Source organism: Equus caballus, chromosome 14 (genome assembly GCF_041296265.1).
Source record: "Equus caballus isolate H_3958 breed thoroughbred chromosome 14, TB-T2T, whole genome shotgun sequence".
Taxonomy (NCBI): domain Eukaryota; kingdom Metazoa; phylum Chordata; class Mammalia; order Perissodactyla; family Equidae; genus Equus; species Equus caballus.
In genome coordinates, this window is record NC_091697.1 from 35,384,706 (window position 1) to 35,405,099 (window position 20,394).

The 20,394-nt window shown below is 48.0% G+C and overlaps 1 protein-coding gene and 1 long non-coding RNA gene across 2 annotated transcripts in view; one reads left to right on the forward strand and one right to left on the reverse strand.

Moving 5' to 3' along the window:
• ADRA1B (adrenoceptor alpha 1B) overlaps positions 1-19,723 on the reverse strand; it is a 48,008-nt gene extending 28,285 nt beyond the window's left edge. Inside the window, exon 1 of the mRNA XM_005614854.4 lies at positions 18,354-19,723. Within this exon, the coding sequence (XP_005614911.2) occupies positions 18,354-19,302 (949 nt within the window). The 5' untranslated portion in view covers positions 19,303-19,723. The remainder of the gene's footprint in view (positions 1-18,353) is intronic.
• LOC138917270 (uncharacterized) lies at positions 648-10,203 on the forward strand. Its single transcript, XR_011425030.1, has 2 exons — positions 648-937; positions 9,949-10,203. It is a non-coding gene; the product is annotated as an uncharacterized lncRNA (long non-coding RNA).
• Positions 19,724-20,394: the final 671 nt, after the last annotated feature.

Below are 20,394 nucleotides of genomic sequence, written 5' to 3' on the forward strand. Positions count from 1 at the left end.
ACTGACAGCCCCTGGTTGAAACGCCAATGGTATTTTGGAGGCAAACAAAGAAAACCATTATTATGAATTAACACCTTGGAGAGGATTAGCTCATCATATTAGCTAATTGGCCAACAAATGAGACTTCAAGAGAATCAGTCCTGGATTGAGTAGTTTTTGATGGTTGCTGGTGTGTAGAGGAGGATGGGAAAAAAACAATAATTAGTTTCTACTATGCATCAGGCACTGGGCTAAATATTTTCACATCTATTATCCCATTTAAGCCTCTTAACAACCTTGATGTGAATGTATTATTATAACTGATTTACAGATGAGAAAGAGGAGTACAGAGAGGCTGAGTCAGCTTCAAAGTCACATAGCCACTAAGAGGGAGAGTGGGGATCTGAAGTCTCAGGATGCGAGGCAGAGCCTAGGAGCAGGCTGCAGTGGGGAGTCTTGGCCTCTAGGGGGCAGTGTTAGGATACTGCCAGTTAAGCATCCTGGGGGATTACCTGTGGGGCGGGCGAACGCCAGGATCGGTGGCTGAGGGTCACAAAGACGAACTTGGCAGAGCTCACAATTTGGCCCCAGCAGGGCTGACCTGTCTGTGCTCTGTCTCTCCTCGTCATCAACGGGCAGTGTGACGTCATTTTTAAGAGGATAGGCTCGGCATCAGGCTGACCCAGATTCAGAGGCTGGTTCCAGCCCTCTTCTGCAGGCATGACCCTGGGCAAGCTGTTTAAGCTCTCTCAGCTGGAAAAAGTGATCATGGTATCGCTGTCATATTCTTGTTGTGAAAGTTAAAAGATACGTGTCAAGCATCCCGCCCGAGGAAAGTGCCGGCAAGCAGCGGCTCCTCCACTTCTGAATTGGTACTGATGAGCTGCGTGGCTACAGTGGGAGGGCCACGGACAACAGGAAATGGACTCACAGGGAAAGTGGGATCCAGCCTTCTTAGGTTAGTGCTTCTTAAACTTGAGCATGCATAAGAATCACCTATAGGGCTTGGGGGACCCCAGATTGCCTGGGCTGCATCCCCAGTTTCTGATTCAGTAGGTCTGGGGTGAGGCCCAAGAACTGTCATCTCTAACATGTTCCTGGTGGATGTTGATGCTGCCGGGCTGGGGACTGTATTTGGAGACCCACTGGAGAAGGCCACTCCTGGTGGGTGCTCTCTGACCAACACAGAGGGGAGCTCTGATCCCTGGGATGGCCATGTGCAGAATATTCTGAGTCCGCCTATGCCTGGGGTGAATCAGAGAAGCAGAGGTCTGGCCTCCCTCCTCTTTCATGCTTCTGTGGTTTCTTGAGCCTTTGGGAGCCAGTCTTTGTAAACGGGCCAAAAATGTTCGCTCAATTATGATGCCTGATTTATTTTTCGCCAAGCTGGTCCCTGGGCCTGCTTAGGTTGAAGAAATGTTTGTGGTTTAAATGAACCAATTTTGTGGCTGAAAGTGCTCATACAAATTTGTTCTTCACAGAGAGCAGAGGGGCTTAGGCGCTTGGTAACAACTTCTAATTAATCTCGTAGCCTGAAATTTTACATCTTTAATAAGTTTATCACTGACTTAACAAATAAGATAGATATTCTCAGAGATGCAGAAGCAACAGTGCTCGCCTTCTATCATTCTTTTTACCAAGAAGGAGCATCTTACCGGATACTAGTGAGATAACGTATGTGAAAGTGTCTAGCGTAATGTCTGATAAATAAAAAAATTATCATTTGTTACTATGTTTATTGAACAAATGGTTTTTGAGCCCTTCTAACTAGTGATAACATGCTTTATATTAGGGTTTCTCTGCTTTGGCACAATTGACATCTTGGGTCAGACGGTTCTTTATTGTGGGAGCTGTCTTGTGCATTGTAGGATGTTTAGCTGTATCCCTGCCTCTCCCACTAGATGCCAGTAGCACACCCCAGTTGTGATAATCAAAAAAAAGGTCTCCAGACATTGCCAAATGTCCCCTGGGGGGCAGGGGGAATCACCATTGGTTGAGAACCATTGCTTTTTTTTTTTTTGAGGAAGATTAGCCCTGAGCTAACTACTGCCAATCCTCCTCTTTTTGCTGAGGCAGACTGGCCCTGAGCTAACATCCATGCCCATCTTCCTCTACTTTAAGAACCATTGCTTTTACATGAATAATCTTCTTTCATCCTCAAGACGACCCAGTGAAGTAGGTATTATTTGTCCCATTTTAGAGAGAGGGGAAAGGAGGAACAGAGAGGTTGAGCAATTTGCCACGGACCACACAGCTAGTAAAGGAGCAGGAGCAGAATTTGAACTCAGAACTGACAAAATCCACAGTCTCAGTCTTGACCTCTCTTCTCCCTGCTTCTGCGAGGATACACTTGAGAAGGTGTAGAGAAGAGTCCACTTAATCATATGCATCCTGGTGGTCGCCTCTGAGAAGGAGAGCGGTGAAGGGGAAGAGGACTGGGGGCTTTTAGATGCATTTGTAACATTTCATTTCTTAAAGGAAGAAAAAAGATATATAGCAAATTCAGTAACATGTTAACATTTGTTAAATCTGGGTGGAGGAGTCACGGGCGTCTCTCTTAAATTATTTTTTGCACTTTCTGGAATGACTGAGATATCTCATAATTAAATATCCAAACAATTTTAAAAAGTAGAAAAGTTAGTTCAGGTCTTCTGATATTTCCCGAGCATATGACCATCACACCTGGCACTCTCTTTACTTCGTCTTTCTTAACAGAAGGATCCCCCAACCTTCTAATGAGAAGGAATCAGTTCTGGTTTTGTTTCCCCGAAAGACACAGCCCATTCACAGAATTAGTCATAATCACAATCATATCAACAAGTACTTATTAAATATCTCTTCCCAAGTGGATAATATATTAGAGGCTTCACGTGCATTAACAGTCCTGATGTTTATAAATATTTCCTAGTATTTTGTACCCAGTCTTTGCATCCACTTTCTTATTTATTCCTCCCTACTCTTTTGTGAGCACATGATTTCAGGCTCATTTTGCAGGTGAATTAACTGAGGCTGAGAGAGATGACCTGCAGAGTCAGGACTTCAGACCTGATTTGTCTGATTTCAATGTCCCTGTTCTCTCTTGTACCCTGAGCTGCCACTCAAACAGGAGTCACGAAGGGCTAACGAGGATGTCCCAGAGAAAGCAAGGTGCACCATCTTCCCTGGATGAGGGGGTGGGATGGCAGTGACAGAGCTGGATGGCAGGAACGGCATTCCTGGTTGGGTTCTGGGAATCACTGCCTGATCCCAGGCCCCTGGCTTAGCACCAGCTTGATCTCTAGACCCTGTGGCAGTAGGTCAAAGCTCACCCCCTCCCTGCCCTGTACTAGGTGCTGGCTCCAACACCTCTAGATTTAGTACAGGCTGAAAATAACCCTGCCTCTCCAGCAGTTCAAGGTCAGGATTAAATTATGCCCCTGACCAACCAGGGCCCATGGACTGTCTTGAGAAAAGCCTCCTTCGCTGGCAGAATCTGCTCAAGGGGCCATCTCCTTGCTTCTTGAGCAGTGCTCAATTCAATTTTCAATTCGTGAGGCCGGCATCTTCCAGAGCCAATTTGAGTTTTGCAACTAAAATGTGGTGCATTTGCCATGCCCTTGTCTAAATATAGACTGTCCATTGTGTTCCCTGGGCCCCCACGGTGGGGTGGGGCCAGCTTGAATGCCCAGAGGAATCCATCCTTATTAACTCAACCTCTGAGTGCCTCAAACTCCGTTCTTTTCCTGAGGGGTGGAGGGCAATGTTTTCTTTTATTTTGTTATGGTTTTAAATCGAGATGTCAGCCCTGGAGCCTTGAAGCACCGATGTAGACGTGGTGGGCTGGCAGCTGTGTGAAAGATCAAATCCGTTTACACACACCGTGGGTGACTGCTTTTTGTTCTCAGATCCTAGGTAAAATACACAGATTCCAAGGCCACAGCCTGCTCTGGTTCCCCTGATGGATGAGGTGTTGCATTCCAAGAGGGCACTTTGCTGGCCCTGAACTCTGGGAAGCTGACACCAAATTAGTTGAAAGGATACAAAGCTTTCAAGCCACCTGATCAGCTCTGAGGGGAAGCTGATTTGTCATGTAGATATCTGAAACTTCTCGGGCCCCAGGCGAGGAGGAGCTATTGATATGAAAAGTGGTTTCTTCAGCTATGCTGACACACATCCAGTGGGAGTGCAAATTGCTACACTCTTCCCAGAGGGTAATTTGATAATATACATCTGATGCCTTTCTCAGGAGTCTTCCTTTTGATCTAGCCATTCAAAGTGGACTTTATTCTAAGGAAATCCTAAAGGGCAGATGCACAAAAGATACTAAAAATGTGTGCATAAGAATATTTGTCACAGCTAAAAATTGAAAACAAATGTACAACAAGAAAGGATGGATTATCTTAAATTTACAAAAAGATGCTTAGCCTCACTCACAAAAATTTCACCTATGGAGTTGGCAAAGATGAAAAAGTTTGATAACACAGTGTCAGTGAATGTGTGGGTGCTCTCAAAAGTCAGTTATGGAAATGCAAGTTGGTGCAATCCCTATGGAGGACTATTTGGCAATATTTATAAAAATTAAAGAAATTTACACAGAATAGTCCACTTTCAGGATTTTATCTTACCGATAATGTAGGAAATGGTGAAGTATGTACAAGAGTATTAATTAAAGTATTGTTTGTAATAACAAAAGATTTAAAGCAAGATAAATGTCTTTTTATAGAGGTCTATCTGAGAAAAAAATAGAATGGAATACTATACAGCTATTAAAAAGAATGAGGTTGCTCTATTTATATTGAAGTGGAGAAGCTCTCCAAGATATAATATTCAGTGAAAAAAGCAAGGTGAGAATGGTGTTTATAGTATGTTATTTCCATTAAAAAAGAACACAGAAATATATTTTTGTATGCATGGAATATCTGTGAAAGGATATGGAAGAATGTGGTAACAGTAGTTGCCTAGGGAGGCGGAGTGGCAGAATTGGATGGCTGGGGGCCAGGGAAGTGAGAGGAACAGTCTTTTCACTGTACACTTGGGCCTGGTGAATGTGATACATACATGAGTTGTCGTAAGTGGATCGGTTAAGTACATTATGGTACTTTCTATTATGGAATGCAAGGTGGCATTAAAAATAGGTGAAATGTAAATAAAAAAATGAAAAGATTCAGATTTATTGAAATGGCAAGAAGTCCACAGAGGATGCTTAGTGATAAAAGCAGTGGTTGATCCAATTTTTGTACAGATATACATATTCACACACACACACACAGGTGAAATAACACAGAGGTGTATAAAAAAAGTTAATAATCTACTCCTCCTCACTTCATTCTACTCATAGAGGTGACTAAGTTAACAGCTTTTAAAAATGGGATCACATATCATTCTACGACTTACCTTTTTAATTTAAATATAGTCATGCGTCCCTTAACAAAGGAAATCCGTTGTGAGAAATATGCTGTGAGGTGATTTCATCATTGTGTGAACATCAAAGAGTGCATTTACACAAACCTACGTAGTCTAGCCTACTCCACACCCAGGCTGTGTGGTACTAATCTTACGGGAGACCGTTGAATACTCGGTCCGTCATGGACGGACATGTCGTTAGGCGGGGCATGACTGTATCATGAACAACCTTCCTAACTGGACAGATGAGTAGACGTGGACCTAACCTACTTGTTTCAACAACACTTTACATTTTACTTATTTTAAATTTTAAATTCCTTATTTAGTGAAAGTGAACATAATCAGGTTAAACCTAAAATACTAAATATTCCGTGCCCCAGTGATTCCATATCTCCGGAATTTATCCTGAAAATATGGGCACAGACATATACAGAAGAGTACTCATTGCTACATTGTTTGTAGTAGGAAAAGACCAAAAATAACCTAAATGTCAACAATTGGGAAATTGGTAAGTAAAAAGGATACTCCACAAAATGGATTAGTATAGAGCTACGAAAAAGAGAGCAGCAACTGTACGTTCTGACCTAGAACTATGTCCAAGATATGCTGTTGAGTGTAAAATGTGATCTTCACTAGAATGTTTATAAAATGATACCATTTGTAAAAATAAGCAGTGTGGAAACACACACATCCCATACAAATACACACTGTCTATATACACCATCACCCATATGCATATGTACGCTTACAAATAAATAGAATATTTCTGGAAGCATCCTCAAGCTGGTAACAGTATTTGCTCCTGGGGAAAAAGACTAAGGGTGACAGATGGAGATGGATCTGAGGCCTGGTGAGGGCAGAAGAATTTTTTTCACTGCTTTTTTTTCCCCTTCTTTCTGATTTAAATAAAAGTCTATTATTATTTTTAAATAAAGAAACTAGTTGATTAAAGAATTGCTACAAGTAATCATGCAAAATAGTTACAAAGCATGATGGCATGCACCCTCCAAGTTCTCTGTGGTCCTAAGACTGTATTGCTTAAAGGAAAAGAGTACAGAAAAACCTCACATTTTGAAGTACATCTTTATAATGTTGTGAGGCAAGGCTTTTATTCTGGGGTTAGGGGGTCTGTGAACTTGGATGCGAAAAAGTACCTTTTCTTTTCCAAACTAATCTTTGGCTGAAAGTTCGCATCTCCTTCAATAGGAATGTAGGCAACAAGCCACAGTGGAATTAGCAGGGTTTGTCACCAATAGAAATCAGATTTATGATATCACATTACATTTGTTGCAGACTTCTTGAAATATTTCCACTTGTCACTACTTCAAAATTATAGTAGTTATTTATTTGACTTGCTGCTAAATCTTGTTTATTTAATATGTTAATAAAGAGGAACATTTTTTACTCTATAATAAATTTGTGTTTTTTCCAACACTATAATAGCTGTTTCAACATAATCGGTTTCCTTTGAAATCCTGTCTCATTTTATGTATCCATGTGAGAAGGGGCTTCACCGATTGCCAAAGGAACCCGTGGAACAAAAATGCCCAAGAGTCCTTGTGTTAGGGTAAAATCTGAAGGTCTGGGAACAAGAGGCCACAAATGGATGCTGTGAGGGTGTACCTGGAAGCGGGGAGAAGGGAGAGGAGCTCCACCGCTCTCTCTTGATGCCAGGGGGCGATTTATGGCCTGAATATATAAATCGGAGATGTAATTTTTGTTGTTCTTCCAGTCGGTGGAACATCCTCCTCCCCCACCAGCTGCCTCCCTGGACCTCTGCCCGGCCCCGTGCTGATGGTGTGAGCCTGGGGGCCCACGCCTGCGAGTGACAGTGAGCCCGACTTGCCCTTGGTGCGATTTTAACCTCCTTCTGGGGCGCGGCCAGGGTGCTGAGCTCAGCCTGCAAGCGACGCACGTCAGCCTGCCAGGAAACTCTATCTTAAAGAAGAATTTAAAAAGGCGTGCGAAGCCAAGTCCCAAATACACCTTGGCTTCGGGGGAGCAAGACGCTGTGGGCAGATACCCCAGGAAAAAGTTAAATGGGGTTCTGTGAGGAATGGTCCACTTGCATGTGCTAGAACATTCTGTTTCTGAACATTTTGGTCTGATCTGTTCATTGGTGCAACTTTTATAGCCCAGTTCCTGTGCTCTCACCAGAGCGGGGCACTTGAGTGTTCAAAGGGGGCTCAGAAGTGCTGCCGGTGGGTGTGGTGACGAGTGTGCTGTTGACAGAGTCCTAAGAACACCAGACTGCCAATGAGGACTGTACCCTGGGCTGACTCAGGCTCTGTCATGCCAGGAGGGGGGGTGATGGATGGGGTGCAGATGCCCCTCCCCCGACAGTTATTCCAGCCTTACAAGTCCTTGAGCCACAGCTCGCTTTCCTTCTCCTCCCCCAAACCTAAAATGCCCCCTCTTCTTTCTGTTTCCTCTACATTCCGGAGACACTCCTCATGCAGATCACACCATTTGTCTCGTGCTGAAATGGATCCATTCCTTCATTTACTCTCTTGTTCGCTAAGTATTTAGGGTCAGCCCGCTGTGGATTCAGACCCCAGCTCAGTCATTCACTTGTGTAACCAGGGTACGTTAACTGAACGAAGATTTAAAAATTTCAAACCAACATTCACAATAAGTCCTGTTTCCCACAGAAAACACACATGTGAAGTTGCGTTTTTCCTTCTTTAATTGATGTTCACTTCATGCTCTCATTTCAATCTTTCTCTGAGCTGTTGAGGCTGTGGCTGCCCGATTCTCTCTCCTCTCCCATCTCAGGCTCCTCGGTGAAACTCAGGCACTGTTGGGTGTTCCACTGTAAACACTCATGTATCGGGGTTTAAAATAGGCACTTTCATCATTCAGGCTGAGATGCTTTTGAGAATAAGGGGGTTATTACAGTCACGTGACGCATAACAATGTTTCAGTCAATGACAGACTGCAATGGTGGTCCCATACAATAAGCACCCTAGGTGTGCAGTGCACTCTACCAGCTAGGTTTGTATAAGTGTACTCTGTGATGTTCATACGATGATGAAATCGCCTAATGACACATTTCTAGAATGTGTCCCTGTGGTTAAGCGATAGATGACTGTATGGTAATCATTCCTTGGTAACAGACATAAATGGGAAGTGGCTTAGGTAAACTGGGATGCCTGTTCACCATTATAGAGCAACGCTATATTATCCAACAAAAAGTCCTGGGGTGTCTTTGGAGCACTAGCAAAGCTGGGGCACCTCCATTTTTCGGGAAATAATTTGATTTAAAAAAAGCAAAGTAGACTTCATAGAATAAATCAGAAGGTTGGGGCCTGGTGGCCTGGTGGCCTCGTGGTTAAGTTCGCGTGCTCTGCTTCAATGGGCCTGGGGTTCGCAGGTTCAGATCCTGGGTGCAGACCTAGCACTGCTTGTCAAGCCGTGCCTGTGGCAGCATCCCACAAAAATTAGAGGAAGATGGGCACAGACGTAGCTCAGTGACAACATTGCTCAGGCAAAAGGAGGAAGATTGATGACAGACGTTAGCTCAGACCCAAATCTCCCTCACACACACACACACAAAATCTGAATGTTGTTGGCCTTACACTTACTTAGGGCCCCGTGTGTGTGTGTGTGTGTGTGTGTGTTTTAATTTAGAGTTACATTTGGTGGGGGCAGCATTCACTTCTCAACACCTTGGGCCTCTCTGAAGGTCTTAATCTGACCCCGCTAAAAAGTCACCAGAATCATTTCCTCCTCTCCCACTTCTGCGGGGACCAATTCTGACCATATCCCTCCCAGAAGTGAGAGGGAGGTGACGAGGGCAGGTCAGGTGAGGGCAAATAGGGGCTGATTGGCAGTGGCAACCTTTTAATTGAGAATGAATTTTCAAGCTCCAACCTTGTGTCCTTGCTGGTTGTCACCTATCCAATCTCGCCTCACTGGCTCCATGACCGGGCCCGTACCGGCGCTGTGGTTTCATAAGAGCAGTCAGCACAGTCCCCTCTCAATGGACTTGTGGTGGTTCCAAGGAATGGGACAAGTCACTTAACGTCTCACCCATTTCTTCATTTATAAAATGGGGGCAACATGAACACCTAGGCGTAGACTGTGGGAGGCTCAAACGGTTGATGAGGTCTGGCACACACCGTACGAATTGTAGCCGCAATTGCTATTTTTACGGAGAGTCTACAGGTCCAGGTCTCTAGACGTGGAGCACAAGAGGATGAGTCAAACCCGGCCGCCGCCCTCCAGAGTCTGCAGTCTGGTAGCGCTGCTGAAGAGCTGCCTGTCCGTCCTGACCCCCACGGACAAACGTGACGAGCACCATAAACATGGTGTGAAGCAGTGATCACTGCCAGGACAGGGTGGGAACAGGGAAAGATTCCATGAAAGACGCGTCAGCGGAACGGGGGGTTTGCAGGTGGGCAGGATTTGTATATTCAGAGGGTACGGGAATAGCGTTCTGGGCAGAGGGAACAGTCTGAGCAAACGCACAGGGAAAGGAACATGCAAGGCGTATGGTGGAAATGGGAAATTGTTCTACTGGAGTTGGAGGACGCTCATGATTCTTCCGCTGAACTCACGGCGCTGCGCCTTCTCTCATTTGTCTAGCTTTTGTGAGCACCTGTGTTAGGCAGAGGAAAGATGTGGTCACTGCTTACAAGAAGTTCACAGCTTGCAGAGGAGAGAGAAGTCCGTCAGTGACGAAGTTGCTGGAGAGAGCCAATCCTGCAGTGGTTGAGTGTGGCTGAAGGGTACTTGCTTAGCCTCAGGGCTCCTGTCTTCATGGGACCCTCCAAGGGCCTGGGAGGGACCCCAGCAATGGTCATGTGATTTCATAAAGTTTCCAAAAGTAAGATCTATTAACTGCAGTTGGTTAGGACCACTGTCTATTTCCACTCCGACTTCCTTCTGTCCTGTTTCCCCTCACGTGGTGTTAGCGCAGTGGCTGTGGATGTTTTGGGGAATGGGCTAAGAGTGGAATGAAGATACATTTCATTTGGGTTCTGGCCAATATATGTACGTGGGCTGCAATCTTTTCTTTCTGTATAGCTAGGTTATCACCAGCCAGAGTGACTGCAAGGTGGAAAACAGCTTCTAGAAATACCCTCTTGTCCACGATGCCAACTCACCGGGCCCTGTGACAGCAGGAGGTAGGACCGAGCGAGGAGAGTCCTGTGGTGCTGAGACCACACGTATGTCAGTGGCAGAGGTGAATTAAGATCTGAAATGAATGCAGCCAGGACCTAAACTGTGAAAAAAATCTTCCAAATTTTATGTGCTCCCTTAAATTTGATAAAGACCTTAAAAACATATGTGACGTTGCCAATAACAAGTTGTGAAGCTGAAAAAAGTCTAAAGTGTCCACAATAGAAGAAATTTTGACTTACCTTACTAGAGGAAAGACCCAATTATTTTTATATTCTCACCAGGATTCAGTGCCTCTCGGTTGCTGAGCTGTAGGCAGCCACTCACCCTTCCTTTCCTCCTTTGCAGAATAGACTCTGATTTCCTGGTTCTCTTTTGGGCTTCCATAAATCGGGGCTCAGACCCGCACCCCTAGAGGACCCACAGTGACGAACCCTTTAGCCTTATCTGATTGCCCAGATGTGAATCCAGGTTCTGTCACTGATCAGCTGGGGGGCCTGAAGCAAAGCACTCAGTCTCTCTGAGCTTCAGTTTCCTCAGCTGTAAAATGGGGGCGAGAACAGTGCCCACTTCGTAAGGTTTTGGAGAGCAGAGAAGGAGAGAGTGCCTAGGGAGCACGACCAGCCCGGCGTAAGCCCGGCGCACGGCAAGACCTAGTAAATGGCAGCTATTAGTATGATTATTATCAGACGCGGGCAGGGAGCACAGTGACCGCAGAAACATTCTGCAGACGTGCAAGAGACCAATTTCCCAGTGCGGCCCGGCGGCCATCAGTTATTTTTATGAGCCACACACACACTCAGGTAAAGGCATCTGCTGCATTACAGATCTCAATAGGCCCATCCGTGATGGCACTGCAGCTACACACGCACCCGCTGGCGTTCCTGTGGCCTGTTTTGCCCCAGCAGGACCGGTGCCTCCGCAAACGGCCCCTCATTCTGTTGTGCCTGACAAGTATGACCCTTCACACATCACCCTTCACCATCCTCGCCCTCTGCCTTGTCCTTTGGATCTCACGGGAAAGCTGAGGCTGGCTCATTTATCCATCCGTTCCCTCTCTCCCCCTCTCCCTCTCGTCTTTCCTGCTTTCTAGCACGAATATTTATTGCGTCTAACCACCGTGGGGTCTCCAGGATTCCAAGACTTTAGGAGAGTCACAGTAAAATTTCAAAAAAATTTTTTGGTGGGGACGGACATAGGGTTATCAACTTTTTATTTCGCCAAGTAGGACATTAAACACACACACACACAATGGCTAGCACCACCACTTATTATCATCATTCCATCAAAGAAATGCTATTTCAGTGTCCCAAAATAGAAAGAAGATAGTCTTTAGAATAAAAGGACAGTCATTTATACTGAATACATTTGGAAAAACACAGAATTTTCCCAACTTCTTCTCATTTTGTCATGAGCCAGTAAAAATTTTATCACCCATGGGCACCAGACCTCAGACAATTGTTCAGGAAGCAATGTAGTAACAACAGAAATAATATAACGAATGTTTGTCAAGTGCCAAACGTAGAGTGCAATAGACTTTACCATTTATTAGCTGTGTGACCTTGGGCAAGTTACCAAACCTCTCTGAACTCTAGTTCCCTCACCTATAAACACAGGGGTGGTGATGCTTGCTCTGCAGAGCGGTTGTGAAAATGACAAGCTATAAAGAGCATTCAGTGTCGAGCACTGTACCCGCTGCATTGTGCTTCCCCCGTGCTCATTCTCTCCCCCTTCTCCAGGGAGGCTCTTGTTGAAAGAATTCACTTTCCCTCCTGCCAGCCTTCTGCCTTCTTCCATGTGGACTGGCTCGTGGGACAGGGCAGGATTGAGGATGCTTCTGGCTGCACTAGGGAAGCTTAACCAAGTTTTCTTGGCTCTCCACGGGGTGGTCATTCCAGGGGTTCCCAGACATGGGGAGGACAGGTGCTATGCTGGCTGCATAAGAATCACCTGGGGAACCTGTTAAAAATCGAGATTCGTGGCCCCATCAGGAGAGATTCTGATACAATAGGTCTGTGGTGGCGCCCAAGAATCTGTGCTTTGGAGAACAAGCCCCTTGCCAGATGTTTCTAGTGAGAGCCAGATTCGCTGTTGGTCGTGGCTCCTGGCTTTCGGGTTGGGGCATCTTGTCTGCTCAGCTCATGAGAGTGTCTGCCGTATCATTCCTGCATGGCGTCTTATGAGCCTGATGAGTGGAGTCTGAGGAAGCTTCTGGGAGGAATCCTCTGGGCCATGTTTCTCTGGCATCTCAACAAATGGTACCTCCATCACCCAGACACCTCAGGGTTATTCCAGACACATTTTCCTGCTCTTACTAACCCTCCTACATCATAACCAACCCATCCCCAAGTCCTTGAACCTGTTCACTTCTCTCCACCTCCACTGCCATCAGCTTGGTCTAAGTGACCACCTGCTTTCACTGGGAGCGTGGCCTCTAACTGCCCTGTCTCTGGTCTGTGCTCCGAATGGCGGCCTGAGTCATCTTTTAAAGACATAATTCAGATAGTATCTCTCGTCTGCTTCAAATCCTTCGATAGTGGCCAACACAACTTAAGATAAAATGTAAAGTCCTTAACGTGGCCCCAAACATCCCCGCGTGGCCTGGCCTCGGCCCACACCTCCAGCCTCAGCTTGCACCTGTCTCCTCTCTATCCTCCAAGGTCTGTTAGTTTCCCACCAGCTCCTTCCTCAGGACTTCCAGGCATGTCCTTCCTTCTGCCTGAAGCTCTCTTCTAACTGCCCCTGTCACTGAATTAGCCCCTCCAACCTGTTCAGGGTTCTGCCTAAATGTCCCTCAGGGCCCCCTGTGATGTACTGACCCTGTTGTAGATTTCTAATAGCATCCCACTGCTTTTCTTCAAGTCACTTATCACAATTGGCATGAGCGTATTTTTCAGATTATCTGTGTTCCCCACTAGGACTGAATTCTATGAGAACATGGAAAATTGCTGTTTTGCTCACCGCTCTTTACCTCCAGCACCATGCCTGGACATAGCAGGGGTCCAATAAATGCAGACTTATTCAGTGAAGGAATGAATGAATGAACGAGTGAGTGATTAAAGATGTGGAGCCAGGTCCCTAGATGAAGGGCAAGGTCTCACTTTTCCTTATGGCTGAGGTGACGAAGCGCCCACCCTTGAGAGACCCGTATCATAGACAGTGCAGGAGGTGTGGAGAAAATCCAGAAGGTAGATGACCTTCGCTGACATTTTAAGAGTGACTCTTTTTTCAAGAGTGAGTGGGGAGTGGAAGAAAGGCAGGGTTTTGTAACAGAAGTACAAAAATAAGCTTTTGACAAGGCGGCTCTGGAGTTCCTGGAGAACATTTGCTATGAGAACAGATTGGGACCAGACAGCAAAAAGCCCAGGCACCTCCTTTGTGCAGTGGAACAGGTATGTGCCTGTTCTGACAGACCTGGATTCCATTCTTGGCTCTATCATTTACTTGCTGTGTGACCTTGGGCAAGAGGTCTAACCTCTCTGAGCTTCAGTATATTCATCTGTTGAGAGGGAGCAATTAACTCTCCCCTGGCAGGGTAGCTGTGAGGATTAATGAGATCATGTCTGTAGAGGGCCTAGCAGAATGTCCGGCACATAGTATGTGCTCCATGATAACACAATCTCACTAGGCTGTAAGCCTCCTGCAGGCAGGGGCCATGTTTGCTTTTGGCTTAACAACCCAGTGATTAGTACAGTGCCTAGCACATAGTAGGTGCTTTAGGAAGTCTTTATTAATGATTTCACAAAAGGTCGAATGTGTTTTCCTTCAGTAGAATTTCTCTCTTCCAGGAAGGATTCTGTGTGTGCAAAAATTTTCCCCCTACTCAAACCAATTGCCCTCCTGTGAGCAACTCAAACCCCTGTGATGGGAAACCGCAGAGCTGGAGGATTAGTGCGTGTGTGTGGGGATGGCTCTGTCCCAAGTCATCTCTGGGAGCCTCACCCTGCCTCGTGCTCTCACGGGAGGTGGGAATTCATCAGCACCAACTTGAATGCGAGAACTGGAGAAAGAAACCAATGGAGACAGGGATTCCTGGCTGGTTCCAGTATTATACACAACACAACTCTTTCTTTGAGATTGACCTTCATTTATTTGGAGGGGAAAGCAGTTAGTTCAATAAGGGCTTCCTGGTGCCTTTCAGCATTTTAAAAGACGGAAGAAAGATTTGGAGCAAGGCAAGCTTCCAGTGTTTTCTAAACAACGCACTCACCCCATCTACCAGTTGGCTGCCCAGCACTTCCTGCTACCCCTGACCCATCCCCCCAGCGCAATGCACATCCCTCAGTGGCCCAGCCACTTCTTGAGACCCTGACCAGGTCTTCCCCAGGCAAGTGGGAGCTGGCCTTCATCGTGACGCCAGGCAGCTAGAGATTCCTCAGACATCTTGCACATGGCCCATCGAGTAGAAATCCTGCTATATTATATTCCAATTATTTCCTGTCCCTCCCTGGCCTGGTTCCAGGGGCTGAATAAAGAGGTCCTTGTTTGGTGGACTCCATCCCTGCTCCTGAGTAAGGGAGGGCTGGTCCCTTGCCCAACTTGGTCTGAGGCCACAGGGAAAGGGTGGGGAGGAGGTAGGGAGGATGTTACAGGTGGGGAGAGCTCCGCAGGAGACGAGAGGCCCAGCTCCACAGGCAGCCCACCCCTGCTCCCAAAAATAAAAACAAGGAAGGAAGGAAAACAAATGGGGTCCCTGACCAGGACTTTGGAGGCGGCATGCCTATTTTCCCTCCTTCCCAGGAGGGATCCCAACCCTTCTCTCCCACGAAGAAGACAAACACAGCTATGGAAATCTCGTGCCGTCCAGGCACCTGGAAGTCTATGGCCAACTGCAAGTGAGTCCTGCCTGCACGTCTCTGCCAACCATCGTCTCCCCAAATCTGCTTCTCTCCATCATAAGTGAAAAGCCTTTTACGGAAAGTTTAGAATTCGGAAACTTCTTCAGATTCCAAAGGAGTTGCTGTTCTACCTCATGCTACTTTCGTGTGGGTGTTACTGGAACTCAGAGGAAGTAGAAACCCACGACGAAACCCCCGTTTTGCTTGGATGCTCCTCCCAAATTACTAAGAATACATTAATTAAGCACCTTTCCCGTTGAAGCTCTTGAGTACCTTTCAGAGTCCATCCCAAACCCAAGGTCTGGAGTCCGTATTCCCCACCCGCCAAGGCTGGGTTTCCAGGGGAGAAGCATGTGGATGGAGTCAGCTCAGGGACAGCACACGGGGAAAGCTCTGGGAGATGATGGCATGGATGGTCAGAAAGTTTCCACGGCGAGGAGAGGAGAAACAAGCACTGACAGCATCAGGGTGGCAAGAATGTCTCACTTTCTATGGCATGGAAGCCAAGGACCCGAGATGTTAGGGTGACAAGGTCTCAGAAAGTGGGGGACAGAAAGGGAGAGAGTGAGGATAGCGTGAGTGAGAAGTAAGTGAGGTGAGCTTGGAGAGCTGGACCCAGAGAGGAGCCACATCAACCCGCGCCACTGTGTGGCTGGAGAACGCCTAAGCTTTGCAGCATTTAAACCTTGGCGTCCAGGAGGCTGGAGCCTGAAGGGAGCTGAGAGATCCTCTGGCCAGTGAATCTCAAAGCCTGGTCTGTGGACCACTTCTTCTGAATCACCTGCTGGGCTGGTTAAACACGTGCAAGTCTGGGACCCACCTGATTTACTGAATCAGACTCTCTGTGGGGTAAGCCTAAGAAGCTGCACGTTCATCAAGTTCCACAGGTGATTCTGATCGTTATTAAAGTTTGAGGGCCCTTGATCTAGTCCAACCATCTTGTTCTCTGGAAGTGGGATCTGAAGCCCAGAGAGGTAGAGCAACTAGCCTAGAGTCACAGAGCTAATTGATGGCAAAGCTCACACGGGAACTTTATTGCTCCTGACCCCTGAGCAGTGCTCTTCCCATTTCAACAAGCTGGCAGGGTCCTCACTTGTTTGGAGCTGTTTCCCTTGTGCCCTAAAGTGAAAAGCTGCACCTCTGATTCCTTCCTGCATCCTGCTGGGGCCTTCTCCTTCCTGAGGATGCTCTGGTCACAGCCTCTGCAGGCTGAGGGGCAGGGGCAGAAGGAAGAAAGGAGAAAGATCTAGTTCCCTTCCAAGCCTTTAGTATCAGGTGTGAGACTGGCAAATGAGACGAGAAGGAGGAAACCCACAGTTGTAGCTGAGAGCTGGAAGAGCTAACTTTCCTTGGGCATTTGCTGTGCTCAATACAGACACGGTATTAAACCCTTTCCATGCCTTAGTGCGAACTCCACCGAGCAAATAGTAATTAGCCCTATTCTGCAGATGAAGAAACTGAGGCTCACAGAGGAGTGGTGATTTGCCTAAGGTCACATAGCTAATAAGTGGCCACTTACAACCATGATCTGGGCATGGCCCAATGCAGTGGGAACTGTCACCCACTTTAACCCAACAAGCCTGTAAAAGGACCCTGAGACCTTGGGAAAGAAAAGAATGCTTCTCTGTGGTGGGATGTGATCGTTCCTGGGGGGCAGAACTTCAAACCCTTTCCACTCAACGCACTGAAAACATTCTTGAAAGGTCTGAGCTCACAAGTCTGCCTTAGAGAAGACAACACGGAGAGTAGGTTAAACGGCTTTTTTTCTTTATCTTTTTAAAATGGAAACTCCTGGTGTCAGTTTGCTTCCTTTCCGTTCGCCTCTTTCTCTTGAAAGAATGTGTCTTCAGAATTTCAGTTACTTGAGGGATTTGCTTGTGTTCAGTTCTGACCGAGCGCCTGGAGTGGCTGCAGGTGGATGTGGTCCATGGCGGGAAGCGGCCATCACCTCGTCTGATATCACGGCACATGACTTTGCCATGATCCCCTCCCTCCATTCATTTTCTGGAGTGTCCCCCAGGGATAGGAGAAGAAATCAAAGCAGATCAGTGCCTCGGAGAAGAGACAAGTGCCTCCCAAGCCGTATGGACAGCACGTCCCGTACCTTCCTTTAGGTTTACCTCCTAACCAGACCTCGGCTTCTTCCTGAGAAGAACTCAGGTGGCCTTTTCAACAATTCAGTCAGTAAGACCACCAAACAAAAGAAGATGGATATACTTTTACAGGCGAGGAAGGACTCAGTTTCATCCTGGTAGGATTTGGTGTCTGGCAGCCGAAGGTGAGGATAGCTATAATTTATTTCTGGATAATCCATAAATCACCAGAGTTAGGAACATTTTTGGGTGAAAACTGAGAATGTGTGACCCTCTGGTCATCTTCCTTCTCTTTCAAATCTCAAGCTTTAGATAACTCAAAGGCTGGTTGGGGCCATGTGACTGTAGAATGCTCTTATTAACTCATAAGGAAGGGAGTACACTGAGGTATGATAGCAAGCCGTAAAGGGAGGAGGGGAGAACGCGGCCTCTGCAAAGCTCTTGAGAAACGTAAGTCTCTGCAAGAGCCCCGGAAATGCTGAATGAAAACCGCCTTTCTGTGTGCGAGCTGCCTCCCTGCTTCCCAGTGCCGCGTCTGCAGTAACTACAAACTATTTTGTATGCTGCATTAGCGACGCTGCCTTAGCCGGCACCTCAGCACCATTGAAAGAACGCTGGTGTGATGTTCAAGTCCAGTGTCCTTTTTAATTATTAACCCGAGGCTGTTGAATGAGTCATTCCACCTACCAGATTTTCCTCCCGTGGTTCTATTTCGAGTGACTAGTATCTTAGCGTGTTCCACTGACACCTGAGTTGGTTCTTAGCCAGATACCCAATCTGCAAAGCCTTTGCACAACAAACAATATTCTCCGGTCTCCAAACACACACAGACTGCATTAAAAAAAAACAAAACCTACAAAAAACTTTACAGTTAAGCTCATCAGTAAACCCCAGACCCGAAACATGCCCAGTCCCCCTCCGCCAGTCCCCAACTTACCAAGTGGCAGAGCGATGAAGAAGGGGAGCCAACACAAGATGAACATGCCGACCACTATGCCCAAGGTCTTGGCTGCTTTCTTTTCCCTGGAGAACTTAAAAAGTTTGACAGCTATGGAACTCCTGGGGTTGTGGCCCTTGGCCTTGGCACTGCTGAGGGTGTCCTCGTGAAAGTTCTTGGAGTGGATCCTCAGGGTCAGCTCCTTGGAGTTGGACATCTCCTTCATGACTCCAGCCTCCAGGTTCTTGGTGGTCCTCTTGGCAACGATGTAGACCCGGCAGTACATGACCAGAATGACCGCCAGGGGGATGTAGAAGGAGCCCAAGGAGGAGAAGAGGGCGTAGAAGGGTTCTTCCGTGACCCCGCATTCCTTGTCATCGTTGGGTGCCGGTTCCTTCCAACCAAGGAGAGGCCCGATGGAGATGACAGTCGACAAGACCCAGACACTGAGAAGGGCCAGGATGGCCTTCCTCCGGGTGACCAGCGTGGGGTACTGTAGAGAGTAGCGCACCCCAATGTAGCGATCTATGGAAATGGCGCACAGGCTCAGAATGGAAGCCGTGCAGCACAGGACGTCCACGGCGGCCCAGATGTCACAGAAAATCCGCCCCAGCACCCAGTAGCCGAGCACCTCCAGGGCGGCCGAGAAGGGCAGCACGGTGAAGCTCAGCAGAAGGTCGGCGATGGCCAGGTTGACGATCAAGTAGTTGGTGGGCGTCCGCAGGTGACGGTTGCAGGCCACAGACAAGATAACTAGGATGTTGCCCACGATGGCAAAGAGGATGAAGGCGCCCAGCACCAGGCCCACGGAGACGGCCCTGGTGATGTCCAGTTGGGGCAGTGTGGAATTGCTCGAGGTCTGGTTGGGGCTAGTGAAGTTGGCATCTTTCAACTCTCCCCAGTGGGCAGGTGCTGATGTGTTGTGGCCGGGGTCCAGATCGGGATTCATTTTAGAGTCCGCCCTCCATAGCCAGGGAGGTGAGAGGGCTCGGAAGGGCTGCGGCGAAGGCTCCTCAGCTGCCCTGAAACTTTGCTTCCCCCGTGGTCCTCTTCCCAGAGGCGCCCTCCCGGCCAGAAGTCATCTCCCCGGGCAGCCCAGCCCGGCAGCACGTCTCCTGCCTGCACCGAGCCGCTCGCTCGCCTGTCAGAAGGAGGAGGAGGAGGAGAGAGGGGACGAGGCGGCAGCTCCAAGTTTAATGGTCCACGTCAGGCGCGCCGGGCCGGGCTCGCGGGGGAGCGGCGGGAGCCGGGGGCGGCGGGGCAGGGGGCGCCCGGCTCGGCCCGGCCGCGGCGGGTGTGCGGGCGGCGGCGCCTCCGCCCAGCCAGCGCCGAGGAGGGTCTGCTTTCAATGAGCCGCCTCTGGGCTGACTGCACGGCGGTGACATCAGGCGGGGGAGCCCGGCGCCCTGACTCCGCGCGGCACTAGGGGGCAATGCGGGTCCAGCGAAGGCGCCCGCAGCCCCGACGCCGCCGCCGCGGTCCCCCACGCAGGCCGGCCACGCCCCCAGGGCAGGCTCGGGGGGCGGGCGGGAAAGAGCGACCTGAGCGTGGGGATCCCCTCGTCCCCCACCCCGAAGTGGCCCGCTCAGATTCTTTTCCCTCCTATTTCCTCTTCAGTTCCCAAAGTGAGGTGGGGGTGCTTCTAATAGGGGGCGTCTGGAGCCAGCCCCCAGATTTAGGGAGATGGGCAACTTGTGTGGCCCCTAGAAGAGGAAGAATTCCAAGGTTAGGCGAGTGAAGGGGACTCGAGTCAGATCGAGACCAACCCCCATCCTTTCCCTCCCTGTGAAATCTCTCCGGTCTCATAATAAAACTCCGAGGCGTCTCTTCATTCATTCTTCATTCACTCATTCAGACACTAATTCACTCATTCATTCAAAAAGTTGTTAGTCCAGTCCCCGCCGTCTGCCCTGGGTTCTGTTGTAGGCGCGGTGGGCCTAGCAGTTGAACCAAGCAGACAAAGACCCCTGGTCTCCAGGAGCTTACATGGTAGTGGGAGGAGACAGACAATAAACAAGTAAGTAAGCAAATTAATTATGAG